Consider the following 23,106-nt stretch of genomic DNA (forward strand, 5'->3'; position numbering starts at 1 on the left):
CGCCCGAGGAAGCCGAGTGATTGGTTATGGAACGTGCTGGTCAATCCTCTTTTGTGTGAGCTCTGCAGCCACCGTCTGTGACTGCCTCGAAGTGGCTTTGCATTACTGGTGTCAACCAGGCTCTGCCTCTGTGTGCCATGATGCTCCCCGTTGTCTGTGTGTCCTGACTGCCTCCTCATCCTTACCCTGTAGTATGACCTGAACACTTGGGGGACTCCTCGCCCTGGGGAAAGCACTAGGGAGCGAAGGCCGGCTCATTCTGGTATTATCCACCTGCCCCTCATTCTGAGTCCCCTAGCTCCCGTTGCCTTCCTTTCTAAAGGAAGAGATTTCTTCTGGTGGGGAAGCTATCCTTGGTCTTCTCCAAGCCGTGTGGCTCTCCTGGTTACAGAATGGGGCTCCAAAGGCCCAGGGGACCCTGGTGGAATCTCCTGCACTGTGCTCACCCAATCCCAGCCCTGCCTCAGAGCCAATGAACGCAGAAGGCATGGAATGAGTTTCTGACCTCTGGAAAAACCAAAATATGGGTCTGCCTTCAACAGGCAGGCTGAGGTGGGCTTGAGGAAAGCAACTGGTCTTTGTGTGACATCAGGGAAACCCGGAGCCCTGCCTCGGCAACCTTACCAAGAGCCTGCCCTCCAGAGCCTCAGGCTCCACCACCCACCAGACTCTGACCCTGGGATCCAGGTCTGCCTTCAGCAGGAATCGTATTGGTCATTTTCCACCCAGGGTCCTCAACTGCTCTTTAGGAGTGAGGTCCCTGGGCCAGCACTGTTTAGGAGTTGTTGAGCCTCATTTGTGTCCTGGCTGCTCTGGTTTCTGAATGGTTTCCTGATGTCTTTTCACAAGCCTCACTGGAGACCTTTTAATTTTTGCATTGAGATAGAAAGTCAAGGAAAGAGAGAAAGGGGGTACACACAAATAGAGGGAGGAGGGGAAAGGGGAGGAAGAGAGGGAGAGGGAGGGGAGGGGAGGAAGAGAGAGAGGGGTGGGGTGGGGGAGAGAGAGCCCTGAGCACAGATTTTGTAGCTGCATGGCTTTCATGGTTAGCTTACACAGCTGGGTAGACAGGCCCAAATGCATCTATATCATGGGGGCACATTTGAACCCCCCCACTTGCACAGTTTCAGAGAGAGAGAAGGTGTCCGACAAGATAATGAACATGGCATGGAGTTTATGCCATCTCACCAGAAGCAGCAGTAAGGATGTAGGCTTGGGTCTGGTCAGGAGCCCAGTTTCGTCAGGACTCTGAGTAGCCCTCATAAGTGAAGGGTCTGCTTCCCCTCACCTCAGGAACAACGAGGCAATGGACCAGAGCATTTTAGCAACATATCCAGTGTTATCTTAGAAGTATATAGCTACCTTATTTTTCTGGGGCCCTCAGCTAAGCGATTACCTTGAATCTCTGGACTCAAAGACATTTGAACGATGCTGGAACCGTTAAGGCTGTGGGGACGCTTGGAGGTGGACTGAACGTGCTTTGTGAAAAAGTCGTAGCCTTTCAGGGTCCCAGTAGAATGCTATGGTTTGAATCTGAAATACTACTCACAAGCTGGCATTTTAAACACTTGAATCAATCCCCTGCTGGTGGCGGATTTGGAAAAACTTTTGGAGGTGGGTCCTGGCTGGGGAATCGGGTCACTGGAGACTGGTCCTAGGGAGTCCGTTATCTCTGGCCAACATCCCATCATGCTCTCTGCTTCCTGGCCCGTCATGATGTGAACTGAACTGCCTTGCCATGCCTTCTCCGTGTGATCAATTGAGCCCTCTGAGGCTGTGAGGCAAAACATACCTCCCTTCCTTAAGTTTGCTAGGCATTTTGTTGCAGAGATGGGAAAAATATCTTCTACCATAAAACTCCGGGGCCATGACTGGATTTTAATGTTCCTTTAAACTCCAGGAAAGTACAAGGGAGACAGATGCCCTGGCCTGAGTAGTTCTAGGAAGCGCAGGCAGGGGTTCAAGGCAGATACCGGAATGTTTGCTTTTCAGGGATTTGTTCCCTTGGCCCCTTCGGAATGTTTGCAGTCTGGAGTGGTTCCCCCACAGAAAAGTCTCTTGCTCTCTTCAGCTTCAACCACTCCCTCCTCCCTCCCCAAAGTGTTCACACTCATTCTCTCCCCCCCTTTCCCAAGGGAGGCTGATGTCTTTGTTCTAAACCTTAATCAATTTGCAAGCCTCTCCAGCCTTCGCCCTGTAATATAGCTCTCCACACAGGAGTGTGACACTCACTGCAACAGTGTTTTCAGCCAGTCCCTCCTGTCTCCTGAGGTGTGCAGGGGAAGGGCAGGCACCCTGTGAAATGCACCCCCTTGTCCCCTCTTGGGCAACGTGTGATGGATCCAGAAGAAGGCTGAGCACGCAACAACAGCTGAGCTAAACACCCATCATTCTTATCCTTGAAAAGCAGACAGAGCCTTTCTTAACAAAAGACAAGGAAATGTGAAAAACTCCTTCTTCCAAAAAAAAAAAAAAGTTTCCTACTCAATTCACCTGTGCTGAGTCCAGAGTTTGAGCTTTACTCCTAGAATGCCATTCCCCCCTCAGGCCAGCAGGCAACCCACGTTAGGAAGACAGACAGACAGACAGACAGACGACAGGACAGTGGCTGCAGGAGAAAGGAAATGATGTTCTTTTATTTGGTACTATACCAGCATCGTGCGTGTGTTTATTCATATGAGTGTAATAGGGAGCTGAATTCCAATCTGGTTTCCCCAACAGGGTGGGACGCATCTCAGACGACTCTGGGAAGGAACGCCTTACTGGAGGCCTCGCCCCACACACCAGCCAGAGCATGAAGGAGAACAAAGCGGACAACAGGGATCATGCGATGAAGATGACTGGGCTCACAACCACGGGGAGGGTGAGTGAGAAACCTAAGCAAGCCAACCATGCGGCACCCGCCCCTCAGTCTGCTCGCTCGTCACGGGTTATGGAAGGGTCTTGCACTTTCTGGGGTTCCTAGGCTGGTCCTGAAACACTGGCATTTACACCAAGGTCATGACCTTCAGGGCTGCTGGCTGGAACCTGCGGATCTTCTTCTTCAGGGCCTTGGAGGCCTTGATGCGGCACAGTTTGGGCACAGGGGGCAGGGATGGCCTGGTGCTTCCTGGGGCCCGTGGAGACTGCTGGAGGGGCACCCGAGGCCAAGCCCGCTCCCCCTGCCCAGCCTCTGCACCTCTTCTTCCCGGGCCGCCGCGGCCATTCTGGACACAGCCTTCTGAATCGTTGCTACTGGACTCGTCCCCGAAGCGGTTAGCAGTGTGGTCACTGGCCTCCTCGTCCTCGCTCGTTTCGGCAATGGTGGAGTGAAATAGGGAGGCGCACTCAGCCGAGTGCTCCGAGGGTTCTGACTCACTCCTCGAACAGGCGTCCTGACGGGCAAGCGCGGGCCTGCTCTGGGCCGGGGGACCACAGGCTCTCCCCGCCGGGGACCTAGGGAGCCCTAGGCTGGGCCCAGGAAGGCCGACCAGGCGGGCTTTGGCCGAGATCTCCATAGTAGACTGCCACCTGCGCTGCTTCCTCCTGGCTGCTGAGGCGAGGGCGGATGCCTCCATGGGGAACACAGCTTGGGATGCTGGGTAACCTTCCTGCGGGGCCACCGGTAGGGGGACGAAGAAGGGCACAGGGTAGAGGGTAGACTCAGAGCAAGAGCGTCCAGAAGGCTCTCTGGCCAGTGCGGGCCCCCTGCCGAGTCCTCCCCGCTGGGGCCTGGATGAGGGGTCCCACTCTGGAGGCACCTCAGCATGGATGCCCCGCTGCCTCTCGGCCTGTGGTGGAAGCTGCTTCCCCAGCCTTGGCACTTTGTCGCTGAGTCTTCCTCTGAGCTTCATGGCTTTGCTTTGGGGAGGAGAGCCCGTGGACAGCCTCATTGGGGAGGTTTCACCAGTGGTGCAGGAAGGGTAAGCAAAGGGTCCTGGGGCCAGAGGGGGGCTCTCAGGGCCCAGCACCCTGGTTGGTGACAGGACTTGTCTTTGGTCATAGTCATTGTGGGGCCGCTGGGCCTGGGAGCAGAGAGAGGAACCTACGGTACTATTTCCACTGACACAGGGACTCCAAGGTGTGGTTTCCTCCTCTAGGGGGCTGCTGAGGGGCTCGGTATCCACAAGGGACACGGGACCCTGTGGCTTGAGGCTGTCCTTGGCGGCGTCCCTACTGGGTTTCATTCTTCCCCTGTCCATCCCACAGCCCAGCTTCTCGCGCTGGCCTCCACTGTCTGAGCTCTGGCCACAGGGCTTCCGCGGAAAAGGGGCCGTGTCACTCCCCTGCTCCTGCAACACATCTCTCAGAGGGGGTTCTTGGCCCCGCAGACGCAAGAGCCGGTGGATGTAGGCTTCGGCCGAGCCCAGCTCACGGATCGGCCCAGTCTGAGTCTTGTTCTGATCCACGGGGACCAAAGAAGGCTCCTGGGGGGGCGGTGGATAGGTGTCAAGGTGCGTGGCCTCCTTAGGCAGGGCAAAGAGGGGGCTCTGCAGGGCCACTGCATGTAGGGGGCTGGGATATGGGTACACCTCCTGGCCACCCCTGGCCACCAGATCACGCTGGTACTTGGGGTCCAGTGCGTGGGCGGAGACCTCTATCCCCTGGCAGAGGAGGGATGAGGATGCAGCATTAGTACCAGCTCTCTGCAGCCCCAGGTCATCTGGGAGGACTCTCTCAAGATCGCCTGGGAATGAGACCATGGAAAAAAAGCGCGTCAACACAGATGTCAAGTCCCTGTCCCCACAGGTGCTCGTGGAGGCTCCACTCTTGGGGGGTACCGGTCCCTGCTCTTCAGGGAGAGCGAGCAGGAGGTGTCTGTCATCTTGGTGCCCCCACTTAACCACGGCTTGGAGGCTCTCTGGGAAGAAAAAATGTCTACAGCCACACATGGGACAGTCACAGTAGGTACTGCTGCAGTTTCACAACCCAGAGAGTGAAACTGGGGACCCCCCACCTCAGAGAGACCAAGACTGGCACAGAGTCCAGGTGTGGGGGGGTAAATCCCTAGTGGCATCTTTTTCTCTCCGGAAAGCATGAAGGGTGTTTGTGCCTTGATTCTCACTTTAAATGTGGCACATCAAATGATTGGAATGCTTTCTTGGTGTCCATTTAAAGCAAGAAACACACACACACACACACACACACGTTCCATGTGAGGGATCAGCCTCTTCCCCAGTGGGCCCAGGCTCTATCGTCTGCTGTCCCTCTCACCCAAATGACAGTGGTCTCGCCCTCTCCTGCCTCCCTCACTTACCCGTGGACACCGGTCTGGGCCGGAACACGCCCCTTGGCAGTCCTGTGTCTTCTGCACCATGCAGGAGCCTGCTATCTTCTCTGCTGGGCTGTGAGCTCCACGCAGGGACAGTGGTCTCATCAGCAGAGCGGGGTCGCCAGTCCCCTATGCCCGACCTGGACTTAGAGTGCTGGAACACAGGCAGCCAGCTGCCCAGTGAGGGGGAGAGGCGGTCGCTACAGACAGACGCACACGAGGTAGACAGGGAGCAGGAACCGGCATCGCTCAGCTCGTAGAAGCCTGGTCAGAGCAGAGCAGACACAGCAGTCAGTGCACCGCTGGTCGGTGGGCGCTAGCTTTTTTTTTTTTTTTTGGTTTTACGAGACAGGGTTTCTCTGTATTGTTTTGGAGGCTTGCGCCACCAGGCCCGGCAGGTCCCTTTTTTTTTTTTTTCTTGCTTTTACTGGCATAGGGAGAGGTGTGAGGCTGATAACTATGCCTGTGGGGACAGGCCCACGAGAAGAATGTTCCAGATTCTTGCTGGTGATCTTGTGAGTGGCTACGGGAACAACAGGCCCTACCTTACCTGAACCCTCTAGCTATACTCAGAAGGAGACCTTTCTTTGCTTCAGGCAACCCCTTTCTTCAACATGCAACTGCATGGGGGCATTCCCTTCTTGGGAGTCCTCAGTCCGCAGCCTAGCACATCCAGGGCTGGACTGCAAGAGGACTCCAAACACCCCAGGTTCGCTGTCACAGATACCTTGTAACCACTGTGGCCCAGGCACAGGGGTCCCTGTTCCCAAGTGTCACCTGGAGAACGTCGAGGAAGCAAAAGTGACGACCATAGCCACACAAGCCAGCAGGCTTCCAACAATGAACTCTGTGAACTCGGGGATGGAGCACGGGAAGGGAGGGGCATCCTTGTGTGACTGGCTGGCAAGCTATATGGATGTAAACGATGTAGGTGGCCTATAAAACAGTCACTCGCAAGGTCCATGACCATCCAGTAAAACTGGGAGCTCCCTGAGTGTTTAATTTAATACACAAACTGGTAGTTTACATGCATGTAAGCTGTACTATATGTAAACTTTATATATTTACTATATGTGTATTTCTTCTCTCAGAATGTTTAGTTAAAGCTTCATGTCTCTAGTCACATACACTTGCCAGGCTGCTCAAGGATCCTCCCAAGTGTCAGATCTAAGTCAGATAGCGTCTGTGAAGGGTGACAGTGAAGGCTGCACTTTTCCTGGAGGGTGAGGTCCAGGCAGCCTGGCTCTCCAGTGTCCAGTCACTATCAGCCATACCTGAGCTGGGCCTGCTGTCACTGTCCAGGGCCTCGCAGGATGACCTGCTTACATCCAGCTGAAGTTCGCTTATCTGCTGGTCCAGCTGGTCCAGGTGAGTCTTCAAGCCAGCATCCTGCCGCCTTAACCGTGACTGGGAGGGAGGGAAGGAGAAAGGATAAAACCTGATGTGGATACAGAGATCTAAACCAAGGTCCAAGGTTGAAACAGGGCCATGTGGACACCAGGAATACCCCAAACTTCCAACTCATGTGAACTCACGGGAAGCAACTCCCTGGGTCTGCTGGAATGGACAGAAAGAATTTGTCATCCTTTGGCGCACTCGTGTAAACATGAGCGGGTGCGCGCGCACGCACACACACACACACACACACACACACACACACACACACACACAAAGTCTAGCAGATAGTCCTTCACACAGCATCTCTATGGCCTATGGTACCTGGGCGTGTGCAGTTTGACAGGAAACCCCAGCTTCACTTGGATAAAGTCTGCCCTGGAGAACCTTATGTGCAAGCTCTGGGTCTTCATGCCTTAGTTCCCAGGTGTATAGCCACACACACACACACACACTCCACACACACTCGCATGCACACGTGCACAGTTCTGTGTACACACGCACAAACTAATCAGTACTGAGTGTTTGGTAAAAACTTCTTTCTTTCAGCCGTGCATTTCCTGATTTCCAGGTTGGCTGCATACATTATTATTTTTTATTTAATTAATAAGTAAAACCCAGGGGCAAGGCTCATAGGTGGCAGAACGCGACCGTTACTTTTCTAGCGCAGGAACTACCTCAGAAATCACCAGCAGCAAGATGCCGGCAGTAATGACTTCCTGTTCATCAGAGCGAGGACTTTCCCAAAGGGCGAGGGTGTGCTGAGTGGGATGCTGACCCGCCAATCTCAGCCGGCTCAGCTCTTCCCCACCAGGAGCTGACTGGGGGTGAGAGCCACCTCGGGGTGCACTTGCCCCCACAGGAAAGAAGACATTCTGAAGAGACAATGGGCACCATGACATTGGAACTTCCCCTAGAATCTCATCCCAGGAGAAAGACAGCACTGGAGCCAGGACCCAGCTGGAGCCAAAGCTTGTCTCCCGAGAAGAAATTCCCCCAGCCCCTTCCAGGCACCCGAGACAAGGAAAGGCAGAATCACATACAACCTGGCCAGGATTGCCCGCCTCTTTCTTCTTTTCAAATCTAAAAGGGGGCTCAGGTCAATACCCTAAAGATGAACGAGGTGGGGTGGGGTGGTCACTGAACCTTATTTTTTTTTGGTCCCTCTTCTCAACGTGGACCCACTGAATAAAGTCCTTTTTCACCTTTTCATTTGGACTCGCCTGTTTGAGGATGGGTGGGTGGCCCAGCTGTTTTGTTTTTGTTTTTGTTTTTTTTTAGGACTGCTACATCCTATACTCTGATCCTAATTCTACTAACATGGGGTCTGAAGGGTCAAGAGTATCCGAGAGCAACAGTATCTCCTATCACCACCCTTGTCACAGCTGAACAAAATTTCCCAGGACCCGCTTCCATCACAAACTCCTTCCCAGAGACGATCGGGGTAGAGACTGTGGTCATGCCCTTTCTACAAACTCAGAAACGGACCCTAGACTCAAAGGGCTGGCAGGGATTTTCCCTGTAAAAGATGCTTTTTTCCTTTGCCCTACCTTAAAGCCACGGGGCCCACAGATACCAGGTCCCTCTGCCAGGGCCAGTCTAGTGAGCAATAGCATCTATCTAACCCACTTCCCTTCTTCAGAGCCCTGGCTGGTTGTCCTCTTCCAAAGGTTGGTCCCTATGGGCACATTGGGACCAGCTGCTCTGCAGATAGTACCTGCCTAGCTAGCTAGCCTCAGCCGCTAGTCTCTAGTCAATGGCTGAGGTCTCAAGACCCCAGGGTTCTTAGGGGGGGCTCGGGGTTCTGCTGTGAGTTCACCATCAGGACTGATACCACCCTAATTAGCATTCCCTCTACCCTTAGTTCAAGTTTTCATCGCTGACTTTGTATCCAGTATCCACCGTGACCAACACGTTGACTTTGTATCCACCATGACCAACACAGAGCACAGCTGGCTACAAAGTCAGACTGTGGAACCCTTCCCAGAACCAAGCCCGTCTGTGGTGTGCAAGCCCCATGATGATTTCGAGATGTTCCAGGGTGCTTGGGTCAGGGGTCAGACGTCTGGTGCAAGGGAGAACTAACCACAGTCCCGATGATGTAGTCACCCAGCACACCTGCAGATCCTGGGCTCTCGCTATGTAATGCTCTGAGATAGGTGTAGGTATAGGACTTTGTACCTTCACCAGCTACGTCTGGTAACCTGCCACCAAACGTCCGAGACCTGCCATTCCATGGCGCCACTAAAACGTAGCTGGGTGGCTCCTTTAAAGGGTCTCACCGTTGCACAGAACTTGATCTGAATTTGTTGTACCTTCCTCCATGGACACTTTCAGTCTGCAACCCCACCCAGCATTAAAAAAAATCTCGGTGGTATATTTGAGGGATTAAAAAGTTCAAGATGTAGAGATGATATCTAAGACACTTCCTTCCTCTCCTTGGATGCCAACAGTGAGCAAAGGAAATGCTTTATGCATGAATTACCCCCTTGATGGCCTTCTGTAGACTTCACTCAGTGAGGGAGGGGAGCTGGGCATTGGCTCATGCATGAGATTTGGCAGTGACCCTGGAGAAGTCCTGCCAGGGTCAGGGCCTTACTCCTGCCTGACCTCTGTCTGTCTCTCATCTGACCTCCATCTGCCCCCTGTGTGTTCATAAAGCAAGCTGATGGGGCCAAAGAAAACACCATTGTCGGTTACGGAATCCGTGTGGCTTCCCTTGGGGCATCACCGCCTGAGCCAGCCAGGGAGAGGGATGGCTGTATGTTGTCATTTTTAGGACAAGTCATGACCCGTCAGTCCCTGCAGGGTGATCCTCATATGGGTCTGTGTCATCTCCCGTCCCAGGGACACCTCCTCTTGATGAAGTTGAAGCAAGAGACAATGTTACAGCTTCTTGGCATGGTGCCAGCCAGCCCACTGGGTGCTATCCTACTGAGGCTCACTTCAGTGGGAGTGTCGAAATGCTAGCAGCGGCTTCCGGAGACTAGACCCCGTGAAAGCACACAATGGGGGCAGCCTAAAGGGCCACCTGAGGCAGACTGTGGGGTCAAGGGTCAGAGGGCTTGTGATCTCATCAGCAAAGAAGTCTGGAATAAGAACCGAAGCCACTTTTAGCCATTAAGAGTCACTGATTTATCTCAAGAACAAAACTCCCCTAAGCAGCTACTGCTGAGTTCCCTTTGTGAGTTTTGACACAGCAATTAGCAGGGTGTGTAGCCCATCTGATGAGCGCACTAAATCCCTAGAAATGCTAAACCTACCTTTACTGGAGAATCCCCTCAGGACAACTGAAGAGAGGACTCCAGCTTCACACCTGAGTGCTGACCGGGGCCAGGTGACACAGCGGGAGGGCTGTGAGCTCTATCTGGTCCCCGCAGGGTTTATCTGGACTGAACTGCAGCCCTTCCATTATTTTTCCTTATCTAACAAGTACCATTGCTCCTAACCCCCTCCCCCCAGCCCATAAGAAAAAAATGCTGAAGTGCTAAGTGCTGATTAGAGAAAGCCACATAAATGCAACTATCCCCCCCCCCGCCCAACCAAGTTTCATGACAAAGCCCGCATGCTCCTTCCAGTCTTGGGGTGGGGGCTGAGGGGTGGCGACCAAAAAAAAAAAAGCTCGTTTGATGTCTCCAAAGGCTGCTGGTGACTGCCGCGTGAGGGCTCACGGATTGGGTCTGTGTATTGCTTTAGTGGAGTTAATCATCAACCTTGAGGGAACGGGTCATGCGTGTAAACCGTCAGTGAGCCTGCCTGGTTGGGGTCACGTAAAGCGGAGTGCGTAGCCTCTTCAGACGACAGGCACCTGTTGCAGTGCCTTGGTCCTTGCAGAGTCCAGCCCACACCAGCCATGTCCCTCTCTGGGCAGCTGAGCGTCTCACAGACTGGAGGAGGCTGCCAGCTGGGTTCCACCCTAGGCCAGCTCTCCAGCTCTCTCTGATACCCAGGGAGGTTTCCAGGTGTCCTGGGGAGTGACTCAGATGCTGGACTTCCTGATTCCTTAATCACAAGCCCAACAAACACACTTCTGAGCTAAAACTGATTGGATCACAACAGTTCCATCTCTTGGACTTTTAAGAAGAGGCAACCTCTCAACAGGGCAGACCCAAATTTCACTGTGAAAAAAAAAAGTCCCACTTAAGAGCTACGGATGCGACTCCATCACCCGAGAGCAATATTTTTGTTCTTTTAAAAACACTGCAGCCTTGGGTGATGGTGGCGCAGGCCTTTAATCCCAGCATTTGGGAGGCAGAGGCAGGAGTCTCTCTGAGTTCGAGATCAGCCTGGTCTACAAAGCAAGCTCCAGGACAGATAAGTCCTGTCTCCACAAACAAACAATAACAACAACAGCAAAACCCAATAACGAAAACACAACACTGCAGTACTACAAAACATCTTGAGCTGTTTCTAGAAGCCGATTGTAATTCTACTCCTGGGAGGCCCCCTGTGGTCTACAGAGAAGAACTCAATAGGTGAGGGTAGCCGAGAAAACACCTCCGATCCTCTCTCCACGTTCCTCGGACTGAAGGACACTCGTTTTGTTTTTGTTTTTAAACGGATGAGATGGTACGCAATCTTGGAGACGTCCTCAGCCTGCAAGACTCCCCCGTGATGCAAGCGAACCCAGTAGAGTGCCCTGCTGTACACGGTCACTCTGTGCTCCAGGGGCGAGGCCAGGGTCCACGCATCCCCACCACAACACTGCGCCTAGCCCGATTTGCGCGCCTCCGCACCATGGCTGTGCCAGCCGCAGAGGCGATGCGCATTCAACATCAGATTCCGCGCGCGGCCTCCCAGCACGCACCCCTCTGCGAGCTCCCCACGCAACCGCGCATCGGGCCTCTCCACTTGCTCACTCCACGCAGCTGCGCCCGGGTCGCTCCCCAGAACGTCCCCTCGGGTCCCTCTTGCTCCTTACCAGCTGCTCCCGCAGCGCGGCCAGCGCCGCCTCCAGCCTCAGCTCCTGGCCGCGGGGCCCGGGCTCGGGGTGCAGGCCTAGGGCTCCCCGCACGCGCGCCTGCTGCGTGGCGCGCAGCCCCTGAAGCTCCTGCAGCCCAGCCAGTGCCGCCCGCAGCCGCGCGCCCACCCTGCGGCGGTCCCAGCCCGAGGGCCCCGGGCCGCTCGGCGCCCACATCTCTCCGCCGCCGGCCGCTCAACCACCGCGCTGCGCGTCCCCGCCGCGTCTCCCCGCCCCCGGCCGCAGGTCGCTTAGGTGGGGTGGGACCTATCGCTGGCCGCCGAGGGCGGCGTTTGCGACGCCCGAGGTCACAGCGGCCGCCCCCTGCCCGCCCCGTCGGCCCGCCGCGCCCTAGCCCAGCCCAACCCCTGCGCCCCTGGGACCTGTGTTTGCTCCTCACGGAAGGTCAGAGCCCTCCTCAAAGGGCCAGAGGAGAGCTTGGGCATGGCAAGAGAAGGATTTTGTTAGGGTTTTTAAGTAAAAAACAAAAACAAAAGCAAATCACATTGCAAAAACCACATTTCTGTTTGCAAGCTCATTAGTATGGGAGACCCACTACCAGGTTTCCCAGAGTACACCCCTACCAGGAAACCCCTGCTTGCCTACTTCACGCACATGCCACGCACCTTCAAGGAAGCTTCTAGTAAGTTCCTGAGTTGTGCAGCTCTCACCATGGTGGTCACGTCAGGAACACCGTCTGGATTCCAGAAAGAAGCGGCACGCACACATGATCAGTCGCCCCCACCTCCTTCTCACACATGCTCAGACCTTCCCCCCCCCAGCGCCACCTCCACACCCCCCGTCCTCCAGTGGACACTGTTTTCAGTGGAATCTTGCTATCCGGGTCTTTTACTGTTCATAGACTTCCGGATGTGCTCATTTAGCACCACCGGAGCCTCCTTTTTTAATTTCTGTCCGAATCGTACGTTATCATGTGGCTGTAGCCCCCGTGTTTCTCCAGTGTTGGTTAGGAAGAAAATCGCGCCTCATTTCTGCATACAGGTTGGCACCTCATTTCTGAATACAGGTTGGGTGGGAACAGTTTCCTCTCACTTTTGAGTGTCCACTGAAGGCAGGAATCGGTGAATCACACACAGGTGGCTACTGTGCTTAAGGTTTTGAAGGCACGCCAGGCTGTTTTCCCCAAGGCTCACCTTTGCCTCCTAGAAGCAGGGGTGGGAAGGTGCCAGCCGCACCCGCTGCTTGAAGGTGTGCCCAGCTAGCAGCGTTTCTGAGGCAAGAGGCGGCTAGGCATCTTTTTCCTGCAGAAAGGGTCACCCAGGCACTCTGCCTTCTCTGAATTAGTGACCTCGTTAGTAACCAAGACCAGGGACTTCCTTACCAGACACCATCTGTAAAATCCTTAGACGCAGGATTCCCAGATTTTATTCCCCATCCAGTCTGTAGGTTTCTGTTTTTACTTACCTGTTTTTGCTTGTTTTGTTCAGCTCTGAGACAGGGTCTCACTACGCAGCCCTTTCTAACTTACTATGTAGGCCAGGCTAGCCTCCATTGTGTTACCTGGATCATAGGCCCATAAGGCTAGGCTCAGCTACACCTTTTACTATTTTTTTGTTTCACTACATCTATTTTTTTCCTCTGGTCACTGTGCTTTTTTGGGGGGGTGTTATAACCGAAAAATTGATGCCTGATTGTACCACAGACTTAACGAGCGTTTGTAGTTTTAACTCACACCCTGGAGTTCTTCAGTCACTCTGGCTGGGCTCTGACCTTGATCCGCCTGGGTCCCTTTTATTCTTCTGCAGACGTGTATCCCCCCCACCCCCACCCCCACCCCCTGTCCCACAATCACGTGCTGGGAGTAGTTCCCTTCCCATCCAGCCGTTTGGGACCCTGGGGGGAGAATCAGCCGATGCAGAGAACGGCTTCTGCTTTCTGTCGTATGAGTCCGTGTTCCAGGCCACAGCCGCGCCAGTGACTTGCTTTGGGGTGGGTTCCGAAGTCTGGACCCATGAGCCGGTTCTCATCATTGTCCCCTGCTCTGTGCCCCTCACGTTTCTACAAGATTTTATGGGTCACTTTGCCAGTTTCTACAAAGAAGACAGCATAGGTTTTTGTTTTGTTTTGTTTTGTTTTTTTCTTGGTTGGGTAATGTCCACAATTTGTCAACCAGTGGGAAACGCAACCTCGGATTGAGTGTTCCTGGAGCACAAATACGAGTCCTTTCCCACACAATCAGGTCCGATTTCAAGTTTTATTCAGCCATGCCTCACGGTTACCGGGAAGTCTTGTGCCTGTGTTAAACTTGTTGCTGAGTGCGCTCTTCATTCTTATAGCACTGTAAATTGCTTTCCCGATTTCACTTTTAGGTGTTCCCTGCTGGGTGCATGGCATTAAGCAGTTTACTCTTGTGTGCTAATTAATACCTGTCACTATGCGTCTCCCCACCCCACCCCCGCCACAATGTTACCCTTTATGAAACAAGGAAAGCTTTTCCTTCCAACCAGATGGGCAGACGTAGGAAGGAGTAACGATGCCCCAACGGTCAGTGAGTATGAAGAAACCCGTGGTCTCCCTACGTGGCTGGTGGGGTACAGTGGAGACTGGAAGAAGTCAGTTTGACATTGTGGCTGAAAGGCTTGAAACGAGCCTGTCCAGAGCTTTGACGTGAAGAAGTGGTTGGGGACACCCCCGGAAGAACCGTGGTGACTGGACGCACTGCAGCTCCACTTGGCTGAATAAGTGCGCGTGTGCGCTGCGCACAGTGGACCAGAGTCCGTAGGCTGACACGGTGCTCTCTGCAGGGAGGCTTCTCGCCGCTAACCTCTGTTTATAGGGTGAGGCTTCGTTGAGTGTTACTATGCATTAACTGCAGCACTTGAGTAGGCCTGCCACGAACTGAGCTGGGCATCTCTGCCTGTGTGGTCCCCGCAGAGATCCATCTTGGACCTGCTCTGCAGGCCTCCTTGCTGTCAGCTGCCCCCTTGTGGTCTGCTCCTAACACTGCAGCCAGTAAGTAGTCCTTTAACTATCCCGGCCTTTCTTATCTATCTCTGGATTCCTCCACTGGGCTCACCACCTCCCCCTGCTGCCTCCTCTGCACCTGCTCGGTGCAAAGTCGGGGCACTGGGTCTCACCTTCACAGCCTTTGCTTCTTGCGGCACCTTCCAGAATGTGGAGCAGCTTGCTAAATTTTTAGTGCCGTTATGGCCCACCGCTTGTCCCACACGCTGGGCTGAAGGACTGGAGAAACTGTGCTTCCTTTGGTGAGATATTTTAGACTCTCAGACTCCGCGCCAGGCTCTCGGCAATGTTTACTAAATAAACACATGGTGACTGTTTTTTTTTTTTTAACTGGTCTGAACAGATTTTGAAACTTGTATCTCGGCCTTCTTAAATAACTTCTTGCATTGCATAACGTGTTGTGTAAGTGGTGCTTTTTTTTCTACCAAAATAATACAGAGGATGCATAAAGAAGTCTGACGTCCCCTTTCTAGCTCCCACGAGCTTGTGGCTTTCTTCCCGAAGTCTCTAGCCGTGTCTGCTATCCACCCATCGGTCTCTCCTCTGTCAGTCCTTTCTGTATTCCTGATATCACCATGCACTTTCAGCGCCGTCTAACTTTCCCTTCAAGCAGGTATTCCAGAGTATGGACGAGCTTCCATCGTTCAGCTGACAGGTGGTGGGCTGTTTCCTTTCTTCTTCCCACACGGTGTTAGCTCAGCCACATTAAATCACTAATCGCTGTATTGCTGAAGACGAGCGGAGTTACGCAAGGAGGGAGAGTCGGTTGAAATGCCCCCTCAATCAGCACGGCTCTCCTCATCTGGTGGAAAAGATCTCGTGAAAAATCACCTGTGAGCAGATCCACCGCCCACCCCCTACCCGCAGCCCCCCAGAGGGGGGGTTGCACCTCCTTCCCTTCCTGAGTAGTTCTAGTGTGTGTGGCTCCACGGCCCACAGCAGTTAGGGGGCGCCCCTGTGGGATAAGGAGATGACGTCACTAGAGGTAGCTCGTACCACTGTGCACGGGTGAGCTCAGCCACCCGGTTCCAAAGGCAGCAAGCACCGCATCTTCTTCAAGGTGCTCCGTGGGAGCGATTCGAGCTGGACTCTCATCCGGGGTGGAGGAACTCTGCAGCTATGCTGAAGACGAGGCCAGTACCCACGCCCATCAGAAGGGCCCGGAGCCCAGGGCGCCATCTGCCCATGAAAACCCACGGGTGTGAGGGAGAGCCCAGGTGGATACCAGGCTCTGCAGCCTCGAATCCACCAACCCCTTCTACTACTTGTGGTCAGGCGTTGCAATGGTTCTTCGTGGCTCCCAGAGGCTGCAAGGCGTTAAGCATCTTGGGTTTTCTAGTACAAAATGCAGCTGGATGACTTGCTGTCTATCAGCTGCCATGCTCCTGTCCCCAGAGGGCAGTGTCAGGACCAGTGAGAGCCAGCCACAGAGAAGCTGTGACCCCCACGTAAGGGGTCACTGAGGTGTCAATACTGTTCCCACCTGGGGTTCCTGGGAACAAGTAAAGAAAGTTGACAGCCATGGCTGAGATTTCCAGTGTGCTGTGACCCTCATAAATGCTGCCACGCCTCGGACTCTGGCCTTTCCACTTGATTTACAAAGTCACATTGCACTTCTACAAATGCTAAGGAGCCGTGGAAGAGCCAGATCAGTGTCTGCTTCTAATCTGTCACCGGCACGAAGCCTTAATCGCGTATGTCTGCCATACTAAACTCCTGTCAAAGAGCCAGATCGTTTACTACAGACGCGAAGACCTAACTGGATTGCTTTTCTTTCCTGTGCTCAGCATCCAATAGTAATGACGCAGTGATATTTCAATCCTGACTCCTTTCTTGATGGCATTGCTGAGGGGAGAGACTTGATTATCAAGACCTTGGGAAGGTGGCGGCCCGTGCTGGGCTGGGATTGTCCTTCCGTGGGAAAATGCACCATGGGAGCACGGTGTGATGTCTGTCTGGTGTGTAGGTACACATATACAGGAGTCTGTGCACATGTACTTTGAACAGGTGACTAGTGTATGTGTACCAGTACATGCATGACTATGCATATGTGCACAAGGTGTGTATGCGTGTCATACTAGCCTGTGGCCGTTGGTAACTGTGTGCATGCGATGGTATGTGTGTATTCGTGTGATATGTGCATGTGGGTGATGCACATATGCATGTGAAGCATGTGTAATATGTATGTGTGCTTGTGAATGTGGGTCCTGTGTGTGTAATGTACGCGTGCATGCGTGTGCTGTGCATGCATGCACATACACGTGCACGTGTTTTCCTGTATTGAGAAGCAGAATGTGGCATCCTACAGCTAAGTAATACATAACCTTTTTTTTTTACTTTAATGTTTCAGGACATCATTATAAACATGTGGCTTTATGTAAGAAAACAATTGAATTACAGATAAAATTGCCTTTCACCCTGTGTGTGTCGTGTGTGGTATTATGATCTCTAAATGTAATTTTCCATGAATTTTTCACCTCTACTGTTGTGGTCATCTGTGTGATGTGATCAGCACCAGGCCTGATGCACTTCCTGTCACATGTCACGGGGTCATAGGCCGTAAGGGACTTCCTGTGAAGAGCCGGTGGCTTCTGCAGCTGCAGTTGAAGTGGCTGGGCACTGCTGCCCCCCCCCCCCCCCCCCGCGGTAGTTCTTGTGAGGTGGGCATTCCTTCTTGTTTCTCCCTTCGGTCTGAGCCGCCCTGAGGAAGGCTCATGCCACAGAGAGAACTGGACCCTCCCACGTCAAACATTAATCCAGAAAACACCCTCCAGACTGCCTACAGGCCAGTCTGATGGAGGCAGTTCCTCGATGGCGAGCTCGTGTCCCGATGACAAAGTACTAACCAGCTCACCCACCACTTAAAAATTAACTCCATGAGCTCAGGCAAATGTAAACATCAAAATTTAATCACATGCCCCTAAGAAGCAAGGGACTAAAGGAAATTAAACGCCACGCGGAACCTCCTTACCATGGCCTCCTCTCTACTAAGTACCCACTGGCTACCAGGCCCTGTGTTCCTTTGTTTACATCTGGAGGTGACTTCTGGATACCTGTTTGCCTTTTCGTTGCACGGTGGGAGACCTGATTTCAGGAACTGACTCGGACCGAGGTCAGACCAGTGCGGAACCCGACGGGGTCACACACGCTACACAGAGCAGAGCGGAGGGTTAGGAGCCTCTGCAGGAGTCACACAGCCTGTCCCCTTTCGCACTCAGAAATGAGATGGCTAGAGGAACCCATGGGGGAAAAGAAGGCTTCTGAGCCCTGGGTGTATCTGGGCAGGTGGTCTCCTAACGCTGGCCTCCCAGGTGGGATGGATCTAATGCTGGCCTCCCCGGTGGGATGGGTCTTCCCTGGACACTGCTTTGAGATCCCATTTTTGCAGAGGGAGAGAGGGAGGGGAAGGAAGATGGGGAGGGAGTGGGGGAGAGGGAGGGGGAGGGGGAGGGAGAGGGGAAGGGGGAGGGAAAGGGAGTCTGCTTCGATGGTTTATGCTCCACATAGTCTGGCTGCTCATCTCTGCCCTGGCTTCCAATGCCTCCCCAAGGTCCCTGGTCAGGGGCTGCTCATCCTTCAAGACATCTGCCTGCAGTCCAGAGTCCCCGTGCTCGGGATGTGGCACAAGCCAAGTTGTGACCCGACCCCCCCCCCACCTTAGTCCCATATTCCTCCTGCCTGTGGAAGGCTTCTCCAGGCCCTCTGATCCCTCATAATCTGGTCACTGGTGAGGTGGCCACACGCCTTCCTGCTGCCGGAGTCTGTCTCCTTCCTTTTGTGGGCACCAGCCCACCGTGGCTTGTTTTCTGTTTCTGTTTCTGGCTTGGCCTTTATTCCCGTCGCATTTGCCAATGTTTAGGAACATTCCAGAATGGATACCTCAGTCAGATGCTCAAGCCAAATGCCAAGCAGCAGTGGGATTATTTAATCCTCCCAATGACGCAGCCCAGAGACTGAGTCAATGCATTTGTGGATCATCTGAGCTTAAATGGAGGCGGCAAGCCATGGGAACGTTCAGTCGCCAGCTTCCCCTTCCTGGGAGACTGAAGCACAAAGGGGCTCGGGTTGCTCTAGGTTTCAAAGGCATTTCCTGGCTGTTCTGGGTAAGTTGAGACTGGGCCACCCATGTCATTGAAGTCCTGAAGCAAACAGGAGTCCTGCCCAGTTTCCAGGGAGGTATTTCTTACCCAGAGGCCAGTTTCTTGTCTCTTTTTCTTTTACAGGCAATTGCAAACCTGTTGTCCAAAAATAAGAGCGCATAAATGCAATCATTTTCCCCACTGTCTCCATGTTTGCATCCGGTATGTGTTTTAATGGAACATGTGAGAGGGCCTTTGACCTCCGGCCTCTGTTCACAGCCCCCTTCAGGATGGCAACTATGGACCCAACTCACCCCCCCCGCGCCTCTGCTGCTGCTGGGGTTGGTCTTTCTGGGTGGGGGGAATAACCAATGAGGAGAGATCAAAAGGCATTGTGGAGGGCCCTTGGCTCTCCCGACTTGCTCCCAAAGCCCTGTGCACATTTTATTTACACCCCCACTGAAGACCTAGGCCCTGGAGAGCCCGAATCATAAAGTGGAACCTGTCGGGTCTCCTGGATGTGACTAACACAGGACTCAGGAGGCTGTGGGAGGACACATCGTCCACGGCAGGGACAAACGGTGGCTGGATACTGGCTCCTCTGTGGGATATCACCAGAGTCCCTCAGGCGAGCTCACCTCAGGCAGGCTGCTGCTTCTTTCCAAACGTCTGCCTGCCTAAGTGTCCAGACACAAGTTCCCTGCAGATGAAGATGGGTCAGAAAGGCCCACAGGTGGGCTTTCATCCGTCTGTGGGTTTCATCCTCCTGGCAGATGCTCTGAGCAGGGAGCACCCACCTCTCGGGAGACCACGTATCTGCTGCGTGGATCTCCCCTGCGCTTCCAAGGGTCAGGAAAACGGAGAAAGGGAATGAGCTGCCCTTGTGCCATGCCGGTTCATGAACCCTTGCCCTCTCGACCGAAGACTCTTAGATGGAGCTTGCTTGAACTGGATGGAGTTTCAGCTGCTAGGTCATCACATGGAGTTGCCAGAAGAAACCGTGTGTGTGTGTGTGTGTGTGTGTGTGTGTGTGTGTGTGTGTGAGCATGTGTATATGTGTGAGCATGTGTGTATGTGTGTGCTTGTGTGTGTGAGCACGTGAGCATGTGTGTATGTGAGCATGTGTATGTATGTGAGGGTGTGTTTGTGGTGATTACATTCTGAGCCCTCCGCCAGCCCGCTATCTGAGACACACATTACACAGTTATTTTACTGCAGTTGCTCGGCTGTCCTCTGAGGGGCATGGCAAGGGGGTCTGCTTTTCCTGGAGGGTGCCCAGCAGACCTTCAGATGTGCGAACTGCCACTGATGGGCATCTGAGGCTGGCAAGGGCGATGCTGGCACCCTTAAAGGGCGAGTAAGCTGCCAGCACTATTTATTAGCCCCCCTTTCCCGTGTGTTATGCAAGTGCCTGGAGGCTGTCTAGGCAAGGGAGCACCACTTCACTGATCAGATTACATCCTGGTTCCTGCAGCTGTCCTTCAGTGGTGAGTTCTGCCCTTATACCCAGCTTCACACGGCTTCCTGACCAGGACTCCCCTCAAATCTCTGAACCCAGCAATGGCTTGTGGGCTCTGAGGCATGGCGTGCCTTGGCTCTGCTCCCTTGGCATGGCACTTGGCAGCGATGGACTGGATCCCTGAAATCTCTAGGAAGCGATGGGACTCTCGAGAAACCTTTAGTTTCTCGGGGTTATTATAAACGATGGCGATCTCCTTGGTTCATGTCCAAAGATAAGGCAAGAGTCACCCAATGCCGGTATTAGCAGCAGGGAAGACACCCTTGGTCGCCTGCCATCCAGCTTTGACACTCCCAAGGTGTGTGATGTCATGCACCTGAAACTCAGCTTGGCCTTCAGACGTGCCTTGCAGTGCTGTGGTCTAAGGAGTAGACAGCGTGTGTACATCAAGTCCTCAGAACAGGGCTCAGTAAATACTGGTTCCTACACTCAAGAGTTAGAACAGGGCTAATGGTAGGTGAAGAAGGCCTTGAGAGGCTACTCTAAGCTGAAGTCCTGGACCCCTCATCCTGTTGTACCATCACATAAAATAAACCTATATATGCTCCTGAAACCTGTGGGCTGTGGTTGGACAGTCCTGGATTTAATGTTTGGCCTGACACACTTTTTGGTCCATTGTGACCCTAGGAATGCCAGGCCAGGCAGCTGAACATCCTGCAGGAGGCGGGACTGTGCAGATACTGGAATAACGCTCCTGGTATGTCACCTGGGGTGAGGACGGCAGGCAGGGGCTGGACCAGGACACACATGGAAGAGTGTCTCCCCAGAACAGCCTGTTAGGACAGCAGAATCTTCCCAGGCAGATTCTTCTAGAAGGCAGGGCTGGCTTTGCCTGGCCTGAGAGACACCGTCAACACTCCTGAAATGGACATGAGGCTGGTGGCAGGATCTGAGGGTACTTGGTATAGGGAGCATTCCAGAATTACCTCAGTGAGGATAGGTGGGTGGTGCCCCTCCTCAGAGGCCATGAAGTAGACCTTTGGGGGTTCTGGGTGTGAGCTGGCCTCCCTGGAAGGAATACCGCATTGCTTCTCACACTTAATTTTTGTGAACAGGGAAACGGGAATGGAGCACTCAGTGAGAGGTTGATTTTGACCCACGAAAAACAGCAAGTGAATGAGAGGCCCCGTGTTTCCACCAGTTCGTACAGGGAGAGCCAGCAAGCTGGGGCAGGGTGCTCTGCTCAGCTATGACTCTCAGCACCTTCTCCCGGCCTAGCCCCCTGATAGCCTTGGAGGCAGCAAGAGTCCCAGAGCTCCAAGGAGTCACAGAGGACAGAGAAGCATCTGTGAAGTCCCAGGCCCCCACAGGGTGTCATCTGCCACAGGGACAGAGGGAACTGGCATGTTCTTCGGTATCTGTCCTAGGGAACAGCCGAGAGAGAGAGAGAGAGAGAGAGAGAGAGAGAGAGAGAGAGAGAGAGAGAGAGAGAGAGAGAGAGAGAGAGAGAGAGAGAGAGAGAGCTGTGGGGCTCACCTGGGGAGAGGAGGAGTTTGGGTGTGGACAGATGAAGTCCCAAAGGGAGGGTAGGTTCTGCTGAGTGGCATAAATGCGTTATTTCCACACAGAGGAGCAGCAGTGCCAAGGTTGCTAAGGAGGTGGTGGAGACTCGGGGCATCTGAGAGAGGCCTCACCACCAGGCTCCAGGCCTGGCAGGCATCTGGTAAGGACGCCATCGCAGGACAGCAGTGGGCAATACTGCAGTCTCTGGTGCAGGTCAGACACCGCCCCTGAGTATTCCTTGCCCCGCCCCGCTGTCTTTGTGGCTGGTCCCTAGAACTGTGCAGACACCAGCACCCCAGAAAGCTCGAGCCTCTCATGCAAACGGCTTCCACTATCTTTGCAGGAGCCTCAGACACCACCCCGGACAACTAACTCACTTGCCACACTCAGCGGCATTGCCGCCTTGGGACGCCGTGTTCCGGGGTCGCCGCTGTGGTGCACAGAGCACCAGTGAAGTTAGGCTTTCTCAGTTCAGCCCCTGTGTGGTCACACTGTGGGTTGTCTATCCTTTCCAAGCTTGTTTGCACCTCCGCCCGTGGCTGTGTGACTTTGGATCTAGGACCTTCTTCCGCTGGCACGCCTCTCTCTGCAAGGGTCCCAGAGTCCCTTTCTGGAGATGGACTTGGCGGGTGCATGCCCAGCTAACTGCTCCTGGGACCTGGTTGTGTCACGGGAATGGGGCCAACTTCCTCCACTCACCTACAGGCGCAGGTCTCTCCTGAGCACAGCCATCTTGGAGCCTTGCTGGGCGTCAGATGTTACACTGTTGTAGTTTCGATGGAATGTCCTGGGTTAATAATGAGGCAAAACTCTCTTTTTACTTAGGGACCTGTTTCTGGAGTTAGGATGGTTTAGCGGGTCAATTGATGAAACAGATTAATATTGAGACACAGAAGGAGATTTATTCAATGTGGTCACATTAGGAAGAGGAGCAAAGGGGCCCAGAGCCCCACCCCACTTTTGGGTCCATCTTGGGGTACTACTGTCCTCAGAGTCAGGTTTGAATAAAAGCCTGAGGGTATGTATGCGTCATCGGCCGTCACACCTGGTCAAGGTGTGGTCCGCTCCCACCCATCGACCCATCCTGTCAGCGTCTCAGTTCCTGTCTCTCCTGCAAGGTGCCCTGGCAAGTTATCAGAACTGTGTGGGGGTCAGTCCTTAAACAGCCAAGAGCCTGACGAACCGTAAGAAAGCAGGAAGGTTTAAGAATAAAGGTTTGCATTGCCTTTGTTTTTGGTATGTGTCAGGGGTGGGTGCCACGGTGTGCTCGCTCAGGTCAGAGGGCAACTTCCGCTGTCGGTTTTCTTTTCTTCCACCATGCGAGTCCAGGGATCAAACGCTGAGCCTCAGGCTTGGCAGCAAGCACTTTTACCCTCTGAACCATCTTGTCAACCCAATGTAATATTTTCCTTCC

The 23,106-nt window shown here is 53.7% G+C and overlaps 1 protein-coding gene across 2 annotated transcripts; it reads right to left on the reverse strand.

Moving 5' to 3' along the window:
- Positions 1-2,609: 2,609 nt before the first annotated feature.
- Dact2 (dishevelled binding antagonist of beta catenin 2) lies at positions 2,610-12,349 on the reverse strand. 2 transcript variants are annotated; one of them, XM_013122763.3, is made up of 4 exons: positions 12,233-12,349; positions 6,526-6,658; positions 5,237-5,515; positions 2,610-4,666 (listed from the first exon to the last, which is right to left on the reverse strand). In XM_013122763.3, the coding sequence occupies exons 1-4, from the start codon at positions 12,278-12,280 to the stop codon at positions 2,988-2,990; spliced, it is 2,139 nt and encodes a 712-aa protein (XP_012978217.1). In that variant the 5' UTR covers positions 12,281-12,349; the 3' UTR covers positions 2,610-2,987. The 2 variants fall into 2 exon arrangements, with proteins under 2 accessions (XP_012978217.1, XP_005083072.1); XM_005083015.4 differs by lacking the exon at positions 12,233-12,349 and adding an exon at positions 11,568-11,798.
- Positions 12,350-23,106: the final 10,757 nt, after the last annotated feature.

Source organism: Mesocricetus auratus, unplaced genomic scaffold (assembly GCF_017639785.1).
Source record: "Mesocricetus auratus isolate SY011 unplaced genomic scaffold, BCM_Maur_2.0 Super-Scaffold_100018, whole genome shotgun sequence".
Classification (NCBI taxonomy): Eukaryota; Metazoa; Chordata; class Mammalia; order Rodentia; family Cricetidae; genus Mesocricetus; species Mesocricetus auratus.